Genomic DNA, 18994 nt, shown 5'->3' with positions numbered 1-18994 from the left:
GCCTTCATGTCTGTAGCTGACCTGTGATTATGTAGTTGATTGTCAGAGAGAAATAGTTCCTGTGCTCTACATTCTGCATGGACAAATTAAATACTTTTTTTTCCCTCAAAAGGGTAGCAGTACTCCTCCACAGTTTGTTTTATCAGCTAAAGGTTCAAGATGTCTGTGTATGACATTTCTGCTGCCCTCTAAATGGAAATAATTGCCATATTTCACATTCATCTACGCTGTTTGGCTGCTGCGGCCATCTAATCAGCATTTCCAGTGACTCTGGGAAAACATTTGGCCTTCATTTGTATAATTCAGTATTCAATCAAGCCATTTGGCTTGGATAGTTTTTCCTGGAAGAACGTCACATTACACGATGGACTGGACTGAAGCCATTTCAAATTAAATGTAATTAGACAAAAGCTAAGCATGCTGTGAATACCTTTCTGAAATAAGTCAACATTTTCTTTAGTAATGACAGCGGTTTGGTCAATTAAGTCCTTTTCCTTTAGGGAAACAGTGATTTGTGCTTCATTTCACACAAATAAACACCATAGCTATAATTAGATAGATAGCATGTTGTAAGATTTTTAGTAGCTAATCGCAAGAAGAACAGCTCATTGACTTCTGATGTCTATGTGTTATCCATCATATTAAATCATACTTTTTGTCACTGATGTCTCTTTAAGGCTCCTCTCCTGACGGGACTAATCTGAACTAATTGGTCGGCTAATTGGACAAAAATGGCCCTGCAGATTACTGCTCGTTTATTGAGACACGCCATACTGGCCACGAGGCAGATGCCTGTCAACTTTATATTTTTACTTAGAAAATAACAGAGAATAAGAAGGCAGAGAATAACTGTTAGTAAACATGAGCAAAAACATTACCTACACAATAAATATATTTCCCTGGAGACAAGGAACCGCATTCAGGTAATTTCAGATGTAAACAATAAGTTGATTGGGTTGACGTTCCTGCGTCTCTACACAGCACTCTCTGCAGATTTTTACTGATATTTTACAAGCTAAGCAAAATATTTGGCCCTTCAGGGTCGCCACTGTTTCAGGTTTTCCTGTATGACTTTTCTCTGTGCAGTGTAGCGTCAGCCCTGATCTTTTTGTCATAAATATTTAAGGCAGTGCTTATTAGTGATGCACTAATACATGTTATTATTTGCTTCAGGTGTTCAGCTTCCATTAGAACCCCTCAAAAAGACATATTCTGTAGCATGATCCTCATGGACTGCATATCAACGGCATTTCTTTAGGCAAGGCAAAGCAAGGCAAATTTATTTATATAGCACAATTCAATACAAGGTAATTCAAAGTGCTTTACATTGACATTAAAAGCGGCAAGACATAATTAGACAGTAAATAATTAGACATAATTAGACAGTAAATAACAAATAGATTGAATAAGATGATAAGATTTACATAGCAATATATCGTTACATTAAATATACCTGAACTTATACCTGGAACCTGGTCTGCAGATATTCCAGATCGTTTTGTTGAACAATTTAAAATAAACTTTAAGCAAATAATCCAATAGTGCATACAACTTCTCACATTTGAAAAGTTGCAAAATTTTTTCTTTATTTTTTGTAATATGTGGGTTATTGAAAAACGACCTGAAAACATAATTTTCCCCCAGACATTGTTTATCTTTCAGTTTTTTCCGACATTTTATAGATCAAGTATATGTATTCATGCAGAAGAACTCTTATGGAGAATACGACCGTTGTGATACATGTGATTTTATTTTGCCTTTTTGAACAATCTTCAATATCAGATATGGGGGGGGCGGTGAGCAGATGCAGCTGCTGCAGCTGGTTACGGTCATAGTGTGTTAGGTTGTGACCTGATGGTGCGGCTCAGCCAGTAGTGCTGCGGTTTGCTGGCCTGCCCCAGGATGCAGCTGTCTCCCCAACTTATGGTCATTCTCCGTGCCGACTCGGAGGACCTGGCACTGCTATATTGATAGTTGAAGGTCAGTTCAGGCTACATGGCAGCATGCTGAGGGAGGGTGGGGGTTGTTTGTGTGTCTGGAAAGTAAGCGAATGGGATGCAGAGATTGCAGGAGCCGGTCACAGCAACAAGAACAGATTTGTGTATTTTGCAAGATTTGTGTATTTTGCGCGCACACACACACACACACACACACACACACACACACACACACACACACACACACACACACACACACACTCTCGCTCCAACTTAAGAAGGCAACAAGCCTTACATCTGAATGAAAGCATTCACCTTGAATCATTTCAGGAAACGGTTGAAGTGTCACCAAGGAAAGCATCAATATTTTGACATCCTAAACCAAGAGTCTCCCCCCAGGGAAAGCAGCCCTTCCCATTTGCTGAGGCTTTGAGATTCTCTCGCTTTAAATTTCTGCTGCACTCCAAAAACATGATTCTCAGTACAAACAAAACAACATATGCAAAATAAAAAACATCTTCAGGTACTCAGATAAACTAATCTATAGGTTTTGATCCTTTATAGAACTCATGTTGATGACTAAAGTGGTTTGCTTGTTAAAAAGGTGCATTTGGATGTAAACAGATGTTCTAACACTCTTTACTGCCCTTAATTGCAGCATACATTTTAGCATACATTTCATGGGGCTTCATTTGGCCATCACTAGTCAAAGCCCAGCTCAAAGGCAGGAAAAAAGGAGTAAGCCACACATAACATTTCACCTAAAGATGTATTTAACATAAAAGCTCCTAATGAGGAATTCAGCCAGACTTATTTTAGTAAGAATTAAACTGTTCCTTGTTTCTGCCTGCCAAAAACAGATGAGAAATGACCATGGTTCATTTGAGAGTGACAGTCAGAAATCCTTTTCCTCATCTATTATGAACGACCATTGAACCGGCAACTCTTCTTCAGGTGGTTAGGAATTCTCAAAGGGTCTGAACCTGCAAACACTTCATAAAGCTCTCTTCTGATCTTTGCAGCGTTACGGCAGTACATAAGCCTACACACTAGTTTTTCTGACTGTCACAGCCCAGCTCAAAACAGGACGCCACACTCATAACCAAAACCAAAACCAAAACGCTACAATAACCAAAAAACACAACACCAAAGCATAACTGAAAGAGAAAATGAGAGAGAGAGAGAGAGGCAGCTTCCAGGCTGCAGCTTAAATAGCCAGCAGCCCATCAATCCAACCCAGGTGAAATCAATTAGTCATTTGCCGTCCTACATGGGCAGGCAGCCTCGGGAAGAACCAGAGGGTTGTCACACAGCCCCTGATAAGTATGGTATTCCTCCTTTTAATCTGAAAAACAAATGCAATTAGTGCAAAAGACAAATCTAGGCATTTAATAGATAACAACCAATACAGAAAAGCAATTTATAACTCCATGAACTATATAAACGAGACAAACAGTCCTACAAATACTTAATCTTAAATAGCCTCCGAACCCAGCAACCCTGATACCTCCGGAAGCAAATTAAGAGTGATGAGACAGCAGAAAAGCAAATTCATTGTCAGAACTTACGAATTAGAATAAGGCTGCAAAAACAATGACCGTCTCATGAACCTCTGATTGGGATTTTGAAGAGATTTCAGGAAACTCAAAGGATTGTGATCAGTGTTCATGGCAAGTTGTGCACCTGAACCTACGTAACGTATCAAAATGTTGGAGAGTCCAAAGTAACGCAAGGGCCTCTTTTTCCACCACTAAGTAGTGTGTATGATAAGGTTTGAATTTCTTGCAAAAGCAGCTATGGGTCTTCCCGCATCATCACCATCCTGTGGTAATAACACAGCACCCACACCAACATTACTCGCATCAACCTGCAGCTGAAAGGGCACACTGAGGAGCAGTGAAACAGGAGCTGAGCATAACCTTTCCTTTACTTTATCAAAAACTGCTTGACACTGGGAAGTCCAGATACACTTATCTCCTGTTGTAAGCAAGTCTGTCAATTGTACCATAACTGCTGAAAATCTTTGAGAAAAACACCAGCCAAAGCAAAGAATCTCATAAGTTCAGCCATGGTTGCAGGAACAGAATAAGCCTTAATAGGAGCTGCCTTGGCCTCAACAGGCCACGTTTTCCCTTGACCCACTACTTTACCCAGATATGTGACTTTGGCTTTAGCAAGGTCACATTTGGTCAAATCAGCCTTGATATGATCGAGGTGTTCCTACCAGGTATCACTGTATACAACATAATCTAAATATACTGCACAGCCCTGTTAACCAGACACAACACTATTCATTAACCTCTGAAATGTAGCCAGTTAGTTTCAGGAGATTACATTTACTGACACACTATGCTGCTCCCACCTGGTCAACACAATCCTCCATTCTGGGAACAGGATAAGCATCAGGGTTCGTACTGGCATTTATTTTACGGAAATCACTGCAAAGCCTAAAAGGTTTCTAGATCTTCATCAACAAAAGACATAGAGATGACCAAGAAGATGAAGAGTGCTCAACAATACCAATTTCCACCACGTAATTAACCTCAGATGTCAAGACTTCTCTCTTATCAAGAAAAAGACGGTAAAAATATTGTTTAATTGGCTGAGCATTACCAACATCTACATCATGCTCTATCAACTGGGTACAAGATGGTATATTTAAGAAAAGGGGTGGATAAGACTGAATCATGTGTTGTTCTGTTCTCGCTTTGTCCCTTTCAAATAACCCAATGCCACCGTCAATTTTGCAAAAGCCTCTGAATTTTTAAAGTTGGGGCTGAAGTAGCCCATAACTAAATCCCTTCTTCCTTCCTACCAGGTTCTAGCCCAACGTGGAGAGAACTTGAGTCTGCAGGGGTAGCCAAAAAAACTAAATTTCCATTCATCTCAGGATCACCATTTTTAGATACTTCAGAAGAGCCACAGACCTAAGTTCACATGGCATATTCTAATAGGTTCCCTTTTCCTCTGCCCCTCAACAGAATAGTTCTGTTCAGACACATGTCGAACAACAGGACAAGCAAAAGGTTACAAATGCTAATGCTCGTATCATTTTAATGCAACTTTAATTAAGAACCGCCGTGTGTTTGAATGGGTTTTGTTATTGTTACTGCAAATGTTATTCATGAATTTCAGCACAGATTATGGTAATATGGCTTTGCTTGTTGTATGTTGTGGTGGACAGCAGTATTCACTTTTAATGAGGCCTCGAGTGGTGAACTATTTGGGGAAGCTATGGGCAGGAAAGCTTCAATGATTCATGGGCTTCATTTGACCATCACTAGTCAAAGCCCAGCTCAAAGGCAGGAAAAAAGGAGGAAGCCACACATAACATTTCACCTAAAGATGTATTTAACATAAAAGCTCCTAAACAAAACCAACACAACACCAATGGTGCTTTTCCACTAGTACCTACTCGCCTTGACTCGCCTCTGCACTTTTCCACTAGGGGTCCAAACCAGGTGAAACCAATTAGTCATTAACTTCTGCTCTGCCATCTCACATGGGAATGCAGGCTCAGAAGAACCAGAGGGTTTTCCTACTGACGTAATCAATACACGAGAGTGACCAGGGGCCTGTACTACGAAGCGGGATTTGGGGTTAGCGAGGTAACTTCAGGTTTAACCCTGGGTTTTCAGGACTACGACGGTGGTTCACTTCTTAGCGGGGCACATCGCCATGGTAACTTATGCTGAACCGCTAACCTGCTCCAGAGCAGGTTATGTTCGAGATACAGATCGCCGGGTGTAAAAGCACCGCCCACTGACCAATCAGCTCTCTTGGAAAATGACATGCCCTTTCGAAGAGAATCCAGTGGAGCTTGGTGCGCGGATCGTGAGAGGATCCCTCCGAAGAGAACGCGTATTCAGGGACCACCAAAACCCCTTTGCTTTCCCTGATGAGTACCTGTATGAACGATCCAAAAAAAAAGGAAAAAAAGAAAAAAGAGGTGGAGGAGAAAATAAAAAATAAATCAATCAATGAATAAATAAAACAAATCATCACCCAAAATCCGATGTACAGTCAATCCAAAACTAATACCAATTAAATAAATAAATCAAGAAGAAATGAAAAAGAAGATGCATTTGTAAGGGGATAGCAAAAAAGGGATTTTCAATTTCGTCCCTCGAACATTCTGAGAAGTCACTTTAAAATACGTATACCCCCCTCCTGAAAAAATAAAAAATTAAATAAAATAAATAAAAAAACCCAATTCTTTGGTACAGCATCAGCACAAGTTATCGGTCAACAACAATAGTTATAGAACCAATATATACAGACTGTCTCAGAAAATTAGAATATTGTGATTTTCTGTAATGCAAACACAAAAACAAAAAAAATGTCATACATTCTGGATTCATTACAAATCAACTGAAATATTGCAAGCCTTTTATTATTTTAATATTGCTGATCATGGTTTACAGTTTAAGATTAAGATTCCCAGAATATTCAAATATATGTTTATATCCCTATGAATTTACGCATTTATACAGTCAGCGATCTTTTGCCAGCTGTCTTTCCTGCATTTGCACAGCTGCAACTGTGTTGCTTTTTGCCTGTATTATATGCCTATACTCATCATATTTCCGTAAAATTATAGTTTGCTCTTCGCTGCTGAAATAAGCGGCTCTGACAGCGGACTTCTCCATGCTTGCGATTGGTCATGCGCTGAAAACACCGCCCCTTTTATGTGCACGCGCTCATATCCAGATTGGAGAAACCTGGGTTGATATACCGAGTTGATAACCGCCGTCGTGTGACCGCTTAGCGTGATTGCAATTGTCCCGCTTAGTGAATCTGGATAAGGAAAAGATATCCTGGATATGTTGAACTTGCTTCGTAGTACAGGCCCCAGTTGCCACTGAAAGCCATTCATGCCCATACAATCACACACAGCTTTACAATTGATGTTGTATTAACTTCTACACCTTCCTCACAGGGTTTTCTTCAATTTCGTTGTATGATAACCCTAGTTTCATCTATCTAGACAATGTTCCTGAATTTTTCTTAAAGATATTTTGGTGTTTTTACCTGAATGGACTGGATGCTGTGGGGTCAGAATGATAGCCTCCATGCTTGAAAGTGAAGTGATTACGAAGGTATAACCCAGAACATTCTAAACAACTTTTGGCTCCTTGTTCACTTAAGCCGGGCATACACTGTGCGATATTTTAAATCGTATGAGACTGCCCCATCTCACACTGCACGACTAGATCGCTGAGTTCAAAAGTTCAGAGCCCACGATTTATGTTCTCACACTGTACGAGCCGATGCTCGGATGCGACCCGTCTGCTCACACTATACAATCATAATCCTCCCGTCGGACTTCTGTGTACTGGAACTCGAGGCCGGTTTTGGGGCACGGGTAGGCTGTTCCAACCCAAACATGCGTCCTGCCCACCCGATCAAAGGTTATGGGGATCCTTTATTTTTTTTATAATTATATATATATATATATTAAAAAAATCCCAAAATATCTGTACCGTTTCTGATTGGATGGGCACTGCGCATCATTTTTTGACACAACAAAGAACGCATACCGCAAAAGTTGTGTCTCGGCGGAGGGACCCGGCGTCCCAGCAAAATGAGAAGAGAAAAAAGAGTTGTTTTCCGAACAGCAGACAGCGCACACACTAAAGGCTGATTTATGGTTCTGCGTTACACCAACGCAGAGCCTACAGCGTAGGGTACGCCGTAAGGCTGATTTATGGTTCTGCGTTACACCAACGCAGAGCCTACGGCGCAGGGTACGCGGCGACCCGCACCATACGTGGAAATGCGGTCTTTTTTTGCTATTAAAACATGATTTGTAATGTGAATTTGCAACACTTAAACTGCAAATAATAGTTTTTGACGTGACATCAGAGATTGCGCATGCTCTCTGCGAAAGGATGAGGCAAATCGGGTCGTAGCACTGCTTCAACTGTGCGATGCCTTCACGAGGAGCGACCAGGATTTCAAACATGCTTGATTTTCTTGCGACCTCACGATTTGTGATCGGGAGCTCGTCGTGAGCTGTTAATCTCTCGTCGTTACCCCACGTACACTGCACGAGGCACGAGCAACGATTGGGTCAAAATCGGGCCCGATCAAAAAAAAGTCGCACGACTGGAAAATCGGCTCAAAACGAGCCGATAATCGCACAGTGTATGCCCGGCTTTATTCACTTACATTCATGCCCTTCAAAACTGGATAGGAGCAAGAGTATGTTTATTCATTTAATTTAGAAGAAAACAACAAATCACAGTTAAGACATGTAAACGTTATATTCAGTAGTTAGTCATTTGACTACGACTTACTACTGTCATGTAGCAGACGCTTTTATCCAAAGCGACTTAACACAAGCACAAAATCACATATGAGGCTCCAGCTGGATAAGTACTGGTCGGACTGTTGAGAGTCCAGTTGCACACAGGTGCTGCCATGCCAGTGCTAGAATTTTTATTTTTATTTTTTTTCCTTCGCCCAACCCAACAGTCCCTTTATACAAGAAATCTACGTCTAAAAAGACACTATCATGCATTCATCCTGTCATATGTGCATGAAGCTTACTCAGTGCTGAGCCCTGCAAACAGCTGAATCTGGCTTTGTTAGACATACCTAAAATAAAATATAAATAAATAGCATTGCTGCAATAACCAAGTTGCTGGAGAAAGCCTGCACTCACCAGAGAGAATACTATCTCCTTTTATAGTTTGATAGCTTTACTAACAAAAATATATACATTTTGTATCTAAAAAGAAGTAGGGGACTGCTGCTTCTATTCTTTCTGTATATATGATGGATGAAAAATAAAATTTTAAGTGTGCATAGACTTTAGTTTTTTTTTTGTTGTCAGAGTTCTTGATTTAGGACAGTGAATGCTGTTATTCAGACAGTTGTTGCCATGGCGCCTGGCTTTTTTCCAGTTCTGACTCTCCTTTTGAAGCTGTCTTTTATAAGAAAAAGCATGCAACTGTCAATACCTTGAATGCAGACTCACATTTGTGTTGTCCTCAGGTTCCCACGATTCCTTCAGCTTCTACATTGATGAGGCATCTCCTGTGGGGCCCGAGCAGCCAGAAACGGTGCAGAATTTTGTTTCGGTTTTTGGCACAGTGGCCAAGAAGCTTATGAGGAAGTGGCTGGCGACGCAGACAATGAACTTCACCAGCCAATTGGAGGCTGGGATACGCTTCTTTGACCTGCGCATATCCACCAAGCCCCGTGACCCCGACAATGAGCTGTTCTTCGCCCACGGGCTCTTCAGTGCCACGGTCAGTTGAGAGCACAGATTTTTGATTCTTTTTGACCATTAAGCAACTACTTGTGGTTGCTTAGTGATGTTAGTACCTTTCTGAGTATGTGGCAGCATAGTCACTGGACTTTCAAGTGCAGACTGAGTGCTCACTCATGTGAAATACTTCAGAAAGTGTCTGTACACAGTCTCAGTTTGTGTTTTATGAATTTTGGTGTTATTTTGTTATTAAATAATTTTCCAATATGGCTGATGTTTGTGCTTTCATCTTCAGGTCAAAGAAGGTCTGGAACAGATCAGTAGTTTTCTTTCAGCTCATGCCAGAGAGGTCGTCTTCCTAGACTTCAACCACTTCTACGGCGTGCAGAACCTGCACCATGAAAAACTGGTGGCCATGCTGAAAGAGGTGTTTGGAGAGAAACTCTGCCCAGTTGTTTTCGCCCAGGAGGTACGAATACACTTACATTTAGTAAAGTAGAATTATGAACAAGTAATTGGTCTATGAGCTGCTCTAAGAATTTATTTCAGGGGCTTTTTCAACCTTCAAAAACTTGTCAAAGAGAGCAGAATCAGTGTGTGCAAAAGGTTTTTCATAATTATTTTTTTCTCAGCCCTCTGCAGAAGAGATTCAATGTTTTGATCACTTGAGACGCAGAATGATGGTTATCACATCCCTAATCATAGTAAAAATGTTTCACTCTGAACATACCCATTGCATAGAAGATGAGCAGAAAAGTCCCCTTTGAGCTCAGATTTGAATTTGCTATGGGTTTTTTTTTTTCTGAATGCTTTCGTCACCATTCGCTCCTTTGGTCCACATCCATTCCTCACCTCTCATATCTGAAAAACCTGAAGAAAGGATCCAGCCATACAATTCTTCAACAACTCCCACTCTTGCGTTATAAGTCTCATATAATGGTTTCCTTTAAGAGGCTGCAGCTCAGAACAGATGGGGTGAAGAGAAGAGCAAAAGCCAGTAGAGATACATGGATTCAGGAAAATAATAAATAGTATCTAAGTGCTGCAGAGACACCTAGGGTGGTGTTTAATTTCAAAGGACAAATGACCGGTATTCTTTTCTCCACAGGTACTAAATCCTCTTCTTTGTCTCCGTCCCATTTGTCACAATATACCATGTGTATACAGTATGAAATATGACTTCAGGGTTTAGTGTTTCTTTTTTCCATGTTGATTCCTTTCTGAAAAAAGGAGAGTTTTCAAACAATTCTTTTTCTTTTGCATTTTTTCTCAGCCTAAAATTTGGCTCCAACATTAATACTCCATTAAGTACAAAATTGTTAAATCATTTGTTTAATCAAATTGTGCTAGTAATGATGATAGTGATAGAAAATGATCATTATGATGTTAACTAATCTGTCCAAAGTGGTCATGTGATCGTCAAAGCCTTTATTGTTTTAGAGCCCCCACAGTTAATGGCAATAATTTTATAACTATCTCTGAAATCATATGGAAGCCTACAAAATCTTTCCCGCCCATAGGGGAGCAGATGTATTGCATAATTAAAAGCTATTGTATGTAGCTGTTACACTTCCAAGCACATGGGGGCATTAAAATCTGCTGTCCTGGCAAATGAGCCACCGATACTACTGTGCTAATGAGCAGGGATGGGCAGACATCCCAGTTTTTCCCACTAGAGGTGCACTTTGATGTATTGTAGGTAAAGGACTGATCAGAGACTGTATAATAAGAATGGGGCAAAACATCTGAAGAAGTTTCTGAAGTGCTTTCATTTCTGCATGGCACCATATTCACAGGAAGTGATGTTGCCTAACCCTGGTTATTTCAAAAATAAGCAAATGGGCAGAGGGATTGGGTCTGGGAGACGGCTGGAACACTTTGACTTTAGCTCAGTTCCTACAACTTATGTATTTAAAAAAAAAATTATTTTGTATTTGACAGATTAGCTTTAAGATAACCTATGACTATCTAACGTTACCTTACAGTTATTAGGGCCCGAGCACTTACAGTGCGAAGGTCCTATTGTATCCATTTTTTTTTTCTCGTTTTTCTTCTCTCGAAATGAGGGCCTTTTTGCCCCCCTAAACGTGCCCCAAAAGTCACCAAATTTTGCACGCAAGCCAGGCCTGGAAAATTTGAAAAATTCTAAAAAATTTGATATTTAATGGTTTGCATTAATGGGCGTGGCCTAATGGCTCAACAGCGCCACCTAGAAAACTTCGTGCCTCAAGCCCCACAATACGGTTTGACGTACATGCATGAAAATCGGTACACACCTACATCATCTCGCAACTTCAAGAAAAGTCTCTTGGCACCATGGCCGAAACCGAACAAGAAGTCGGCCATTTTGAATTAATCGTGTAATTTTGGCACAATTTATGCCATTTCTTCGGCCATTTCTTCGCCTGAACCGTAACGTGCACCCAGGTGTGTTATACATCAAAATATGCGTCTCGATCCTGCGAATATGCGCATTACTTTTCTCAGTCAAAAGCGTTACAGTGGTAGATAGACGCCAAAAAGCGCGCCCCCCCTTCATCTGATTGGTCCATATTTGATAGATCCTATTTTCTGCCATAACTTTTGAATGGTTTGACATAAAGAGTCGTGGGTGGTGTCATCGGACTCGGTTTTGAATTCCTTGAACATAATTGGTGCAAATAAGCCCCGCCCCTTCTTCTGATTGGTCGATATTTTATAGTTCCTATTTTCTGCCATAACTTTTGATTGGTTTGATATAGAGAGTCGTGGGTGGTGTCATTGGACTCGGCCTTGAGTCCTTGACTTTTAATGGTGAAAATTGCACGCGCAAGGACCCATTCATCGCTGCTTGCAGCTTTAATTCTGATTAAATCTTTCCATACATCCTCTAACCAGATGTTGCTACCAAAATGACAACTGAAACAAGTGCTGCTTGAGCTGAAACTAGGACTATCAGAGCCTTGCTAAAACCTGCAGCTGCTGGGTCACCTGCGAGCTTAGGCCTGTTGGCCACCTGTTGCCCTTACTTGCCTATGATGTAGCATAGGTGGCAGTATAGTTGACTGAACAACTGGTATCCATGGGCCTCAGAGCACGATTGGTTACCTTTAATACTAGTGGTCCCTTTAGTCATCTTGACAGGGGCCTGAAATGGTCCAAGGTGAAGGTTGCTTGACCAGAGAATGTTGCTCCTGCACCTGCTGCAGGAAGTGTTAGCTGGGGAGCTTCTACTTCTTGCTTAATGTAGATGAGCAAATTTCTCTTGACATTTAAGCGGACATCCTCCAGTTAGCTCTGGCTAGCAGCCTTCAAACATGGGCAGAAGAAGCTGCTTTGCTAAACGTCGCCCTGAACCCCTCCAGGTAAATCTAGGATACTCTTATAGGAGAGATTTTTCACCTCACAAACCCCTTTCCTGGATCAATAAAGGTAGAAAGAAGAGTTGGAGCTGGAAGTAGCCCCTTGAGGCTAACACATGCTGATATGCTGCTCCCACATGGTCAGAAGTGGTATTGCTTAGATAGAACGGCTATAAAAGAGACAAATGTGATCTTCTTATAGGGTTGCCACCCGTCTATTAAAATACGGAATCTTCTTTTAATTAAAATGTGCGTTCCGTATTGAACCAATACGGACATATATTATGCTCTTATATATTGATGTCATAATATACAGGTGAAGGTCTGAAAATGTGAATATATTGCAAAACTTAATTCGTAAATTCAACTAAAGGTGAAACAAATATATTATCTCCCACTACATTCAAAGTGAGATATTTCAAGCATTTATTTGTTATAATGTTGATGATTATGACTCACAGTTTATGAAAACCCCAAATACAAAATCTCAAAAAATTTGAATATTTTATGAAATCAATAAACAATTCAATCATCAAAATTATAACAAATAAAGGTTTAACATATCTTGCTTTGCATGTAATGAGACTATGTAATGTATTAGTTTTGCCTTTTAAGTTGAATTATTGAAATAAATTAACTTTTACACCATATTCTAATTTTCCGACCTTCAGCTGTATTTATATTTACCTGCATACAGAACATCTGGGCTGATGTGGACATACATAGAATGGGAGCAGAGGCTATTTCAGTTGCTAGTATGGTTGGCTGTCTGTACAGTCGTGCAAGTTCAATGCAATTAAAGCACTTTAGACTTTAAATCAAAGCATTTTATTTTTTCATAAAATTTCATAAAATAAATACATTTCTATGCAGTTTAGAAGTCTTGGGGATGTCCCTTTTTTTTGGCGCCTGCGCTGCGGAAATCGGGGCATCCCTATTTTCTATTTCTGAAAGTTGGCAACCCTATCTTCTTACCATGTGCAATTACTGTAAACACTACTACTATATAAGGTAATTCAGTCCAGACCTCTTGGGATACAGAGAACTTCAACATGTCTTCCTATTCTTGTTGTTCATAATGCTTTGTGCTTCCACTATTCACTTATTATAGCCAATATGTTTCAATCCGTCAGCTTTTCCATGTGTCTAAAAGAACCGTTTTGCCTACATACAGATATTACAGCTGAGCTTATGCTGGGCCTTCTTGTGTATGAACAACTCCCCTGGACATTCTCTGTCAATCCCCAGGTGACTCTGCAGTATCTGTGGGAGAAGGAGTACCAGGTGCTCGTCTTCTACCATCACCCCATGGCACTGGAGGTGCCCTTCTTGTGGCCGGGCCAGATGATGCCCTCTCCTTGGGCCAACACCACTGACCCAGAGAAGCTGGTTCAATTTCTCCAGGCATCTGTCACCGACCGCAGGTTTGTCAACACATTAATTTCACTGTCATGCCATCTGCAACAGATAATTAAATGCCTGAACCCTTACCGTTGTTTTGCAAGTTGGTAAATGAGTCATAGAATCCAACCATAAGGGATTGTTCTGTCATCATTTAGAGTTATTTTCTTTGACATATGCTCTCACATCTTAGCTTACCGATTCAACTAAGAAATGCTTGAAATGTCAAATGCAGTAAATACGATTAAAAATAAGTAATGTTTGATCTGTACAAAGAGAAACATTCATACAAAAAGCAACAAAGGTAGGATGTTCAGTAAAACCTGATTAAGGTTTTATTTGAGTCCCAGATATTTTTTTCTTTGTTGGGAAAATGGAATTTCAGTAATTAGTCAGTAAAACTAATTTGAATCTTATATAAACTATTGAGGTGTTTTACATGAACGATTATTTTTTGCTGTGTTTCCTGCAGGAGGAAGGGCACGTTCTTTGTCTCCCAGGTGGTTCTGACACCGAAGGCCAGCACTGTGATGAAGGGTGTGGCTAGCGGACTGAGGGAAACAATTACAGAAAGGTGCATAAAACAAAAACAGAAGAAAATGAAGTCTAAAACATTACTCAGCCAGTACTCTGGCACTCTGGGACCAAAATTGATGCAACACCTCAGGCACCAAGGGCCTCTGAAGTGACACGCTCTACTCATAACAGCTCAAAATAGAAATTTATGGCATGTGTGTGCACTTAGACACACACATGAACAAACATGCAAACCATTGTGGTATATGGTAATTCCAGTAATGGATGATATTGAATTTGATACTGATCTTTTTTTTATTATTATTTTTATTCTAAATTATTGTGACATCTGCTGAAAAACAGAGACGTTGCTTCATATACTTCACCTTCCTCTTTCTAAGCTTCCTCTGTTTTATAGGATTTTTTTCCCCAGATGAACCCTCAGTTTGGTCTGTATTTCACTTCCTCTAAATGTCGGCAGTTTGTTACAAGCCCCTGTCGCAAAACCACCAATTTTTCCAGCATGAATTATTCATTTGATAATTCCACTATCAGCTACTCTCACCAGGCGTTTAGCATCTTTGATGTAGGCATCCTTCAAACTTCCAAGTGTTCATTTTGCCACGCAGACTGCCAATATATAAGACTCGGCCTAACAAGAAAGCATGCACGGACGAGGTGGAGACAGCTCGTTAAATGTTTGCCACGCAAAGAGCCGGGCGAGGCATCTGCAAATACAACACCCTGTCCTGGTGTTACCGTTTCATGAACATGTCCACTGGCTGTTGTAAGTGTCCTTCTCACAACCAGACACCAGCTGTGGGAAGGACACAGCCAGACATCACATGCTGCGTCACTGAGATCTTTTATCACAGCGCTCCCTTCCCTGTGCTTAACCAGCTGAACATGAATCATCGCCTCCTCCGTCACTCTCAGGATCTTTTATTTATTCATTTTTTAATTCTTTTTTCTCCTTTTTTCCTCTCATGGTCTGCCCCTCAATATGACACCACTGTGTTTCCGTGCATCCTTGCAGGGCGTTACCGGGGATGATGCAGTGGATCAGATCACAGAGACCTGGCGAGAGTGGCATTAACATCATTACAGCTGATTTTGTGGAGCTTGGAGAATTCATCAGCGCCGTCATCACCCTCAACTATCATCACCTAGGTGATGAAGATGACGACGAGGCCACCTGAGGGCCCGCAGACGAGGCGTCAGGGATCGCAGTCGCCACCACCTGTAGCAGTGGTTGGGTCTGTGTTCTCACCCTTTTCTCTTTGGCATTTATTTCAGAAGGGGAGCTACACTGCTCCATTCACTTTATTTAGGGCTATAGTGAACTGAGAGATCACGGGGGTTGAGAATAGACAAGCTGAGACTGGTGTTTGGTTGGAGCACGATGAGAATGAGGTAGTTTGTTTACTAATTTGGATGGTGAGAACCTCTTTGTTTTTTATGTTTGATGTTCATTTTCTTTATTCCCTCAGATGTAAAAAAATTAATAAAATAAAAACCCGGCTTTTTTCCAGTGATCAAATGCACTGCTTTGAGGCTCAACACACCATCTAGCATAGGTACCTCATGGCACATAAACTCTCTGCTGCCCTAAGCAGTACATTAGTCTCGATATTCTAGTGATAGTGATGGTTTTAAAGAGGTCGTTTTAAATAAATCTGTGTAAACTCAAATTGTTGGCAAATGTGAGTAGTAACAGTAGTCATTATATGTCCCGTTTGGAAACACAGTCCAAGTAAAGCCTCATTTTTATTTATTCGTTTACCAATCAATAATTTGCATCCCTGGTCAGATCACTGGAGGAGTTTTTAAAAAGTACCTGCAGCTCCTTTAATGCAGGGTGTGTTTGAACCGTGTTATTTCCTGTGTGTTTCCTCAATACTATTTCATTTTCTTTCACTCGCACTAATCTCTCGCAGGCCTTTCAGCCAGTAATGGCATCCATTGAAGTCCATTTGCAGTCGAGACATTTATCAGGCAATTCTATATGAAACTGTTGATTGAGTGATTAAAACTTACAAAATCGAAAACCACAAAGAAAGAGAAGCTAGTTACAGAAAAGCACCCATCATGTCAAAAGATATAATTAGTCCATTTGTAAACATCTAAACAGTAAGTTTTCCAATTTCAGAAAATGTTACATTTCCGAGCAGAAAAGCAGAAACTGCAACCGGCCACTCTTAATGGCCAAGCATCCACTACGACCTGTTTGTTGTTTTGTGTAGTGGGTGCTAACTCATGGTAGCCAAGTGAAAAAATTCAGCACACCTGAGTGCAAGAGTGTATCCACCATCTGTCTCTCCTTTGATGGTAGCTTGCTCCCCGTGCGTTTGTCTGAACTTTCTGTTATACTGCAGTACACATGAGTCATCGTGATGCGTGCATCACCAAGTTGTGTTTTTTGTAATATAAATGCCCAACAGTCAGTTAACAGCTAAATTCAAGTGAGAAAGAGGTAAGCATGACGGGTCAGGAGGCCTTCATGTGGCCACAGTGCTTTGATAATAAATATATAGGTTCAGTAAGACCTAGCTGTGGCTCTTTTGTGTCTATTTTATTCGATGTTTCATGTCTGCTGAATCTCTAAATTCCTGCTTTATCAGTGTTGGTTCAACACATTCAGAACCCTCTTTTCTTTTTCATGTTTGGTTGCGTTTGATTTTTATGCTCCGCTTTGTTTTATTTTAACATGGGAAAGCACATTTAAATCACATTCAGACCATAACAACAACAAAACAGTTCTATTGCAAGGTTTTACACATTATGCATGAAAAGAAGTCATACAAAACTCACCGTACAATCAGTGTTGCATTTTCTGTAGAGAATGTATTCTGCCAGGATGTTGGTGTCAAGTTTGGTAATGTAAAGCCAAAAATCAGGAAACTCGGCTCTTCAAATTGGTGAATGTATGTGTTTTGTGAGTAATTGTAACATTTCTAAAAGTCTCATGTAAGTGATTGAGATTTAGGCAGGAAGCCATTGTGTATAATATGCTTCAAGTGCAAGAATGAATTCAAGGTTTATAGTTTCAAGCAGTACTTTTTTCACTTATCTGTGGTTTCATGTCAAAATGTTTTATATCGTGAAAGGTTTCTATTATTGCAAGTAAGTATACTGCCGATAAATTGTAAATTGTTTAAATTATTAGTCATCAACAACATTTTCTTATAACTTGCATCTTAAATGGGCCACCATACTGTCGTCGTTGTTTTTAAATGTATTTACACTCCACTACTCTGTGCATGAAACAGATATTCTTAAGATTGCTTCTCACCAGATGGGTCCAGCAAGTTTGTGCACAACTGTCTTTTTTTTTCCTCCTAAAGAGCATGTTATCATCTCAACTGAAAATGTTCCTTCCCTTTTAAGATGTAATGTCTGAATCAATTTATTTTTGAGTATTTTGCATTGCTAAAATTCCTGAAGTCACCCAAATAAGACTTTAAAATACTTGCAAATTGTGTTGTAAGAACATTTGTGTCTTCCCATGGTCCAAATTGTTGTCATTGCCCTTATGTTCTGGTGTTAAAACAAAACAAAACAAAACAAAACAAACAAAAAAAAGGGTCCTTTGCTGTTGTAAAACTCCAAAACCTTCTGCTCAAGTGAAAGTGACTCTGTTCTAAGTGGAAAATGGCCAATCAAATAAAGCTTCTATGCCTACAGACTCAAGTATCATTCTGGGAGCCGTGCTGGGCATGGGGAGTTGTGACTGATCTCTTGCTCTCTTGAAAACATTTTAATTGTAACCATTGTACTAAAACTGTAGTTTAATTGAATATGCTGTTGGCAGTACTCCAGATCTAATGAAGAAGTTTAGCTTTTCAGGTAACAAGCCAGTACTTCTAGTATTTCACCGCCGGTCTGTGTAGAAGAGCATCCTAAAATCCTCCTGTTTCCAGGGTGATGAGGATGGAGGTGGGTGGGCGGCGGCAGCTAGGGTGACCTTGCCGAGACTGTGATACTAATGTAGCTCCACTATTCAGCAGCCAGGTGTTGAAAAGGAAACAGATAACTCTAATGCTTGTGTGTTTCTCATTTTAAGCGACATTCAAAGAGTTATTTCCAACTCACTGTAGCTGTTAAAGAAAAAAAAAAAATATGAATGCAGTTTTAATGAGTAAGGTCAGCGCGATGAGCATCGGCAGCTTTCTTACAAGGATTGCACTGCTTTGGTGGTAAGCTAGTTGTTGGATGAATATCTTTTAATTGCAAATTTCAGCAGCTCTCAAAACAAACAGCAATTTTGTGCTTTGTGTTTTTGCAGTAAGAGATTCCTAGAATTCGCTTGCTCTGTGGTTTCAAAAGTGATTTATTTTTGATGGACCCCCTTGCCACATGCCATTTATATAGTTTTCCAAGAAAAACATGTCCACAAAAGTCAAGTAATACTTTACATCAGTTCTGTGCAAATTTTCTGAACAAATGGGAGGATGAAAATGCAGTACTGGTTTGTGGGCGCATACGTGTGTGTGTGTGTGTGTGTGTGTGTGTGTGTGTCTGTGTGTGTGTGTGTGTGTGTGTTAGTGTGTGTGTGTTAGTGTCTCTCCGTCTCTTTTTGTCAC

The 18994-nt window shown here is 40.2% G+C and overlaps 1 protein-coding gene across 1 annotated transcript in view; it reads left to right on the top strand.

Annotated features, from left to right (window-relative positions):
* Positions 1–18088, top strand: part of plcxd3 (phosphatidylinositol-specific phospholipase C, X domain containing 3) — a 30059-nt gene extending 11971 nt beyond the window's left edge. The window contains exons 2-6 of the mRNA XM_061730033.1: positions 8937–9193; positions 9449–9622; positions 13743–13918; positions 14368–14469; positions 15448–18088. Of these exons, the coding sequence (XP_061586017.1) occupies positions 8937–9193; positions 9449–9622; positions 13743–13918; positions 14368–14469; positions 15448–15610 (872 nt within the window). The 3' untranslated portion in view covers positions 15611–18088. The remainder of the gene's footprint in view (positions 1–8936; positions 9194–9448; positions 9623–13742; positions 13919–14367; positions 14470–15447) is intronic.
* Positions 18089–18994: the final 906 nt, after the last annotated feature.

This window comes from Cololabis saira, chromosome 9 (assembly GCF_033807715.1).
Source record: "Cololabis saira isolate AMF1-May2022 chromosome 9, fColSai1.1, whole genome shotgun sequence".
NCBI classification, from domain to species: domain Eukaryota; kingdom Metazoa; phylum Chordata; class Actinopteri; order Beloniformes; family Belonidae; genus Cololabis; species Cololabis saira.
This window is presented reverse-complemented; position numbering and strand designations above follow the sequence as displayed.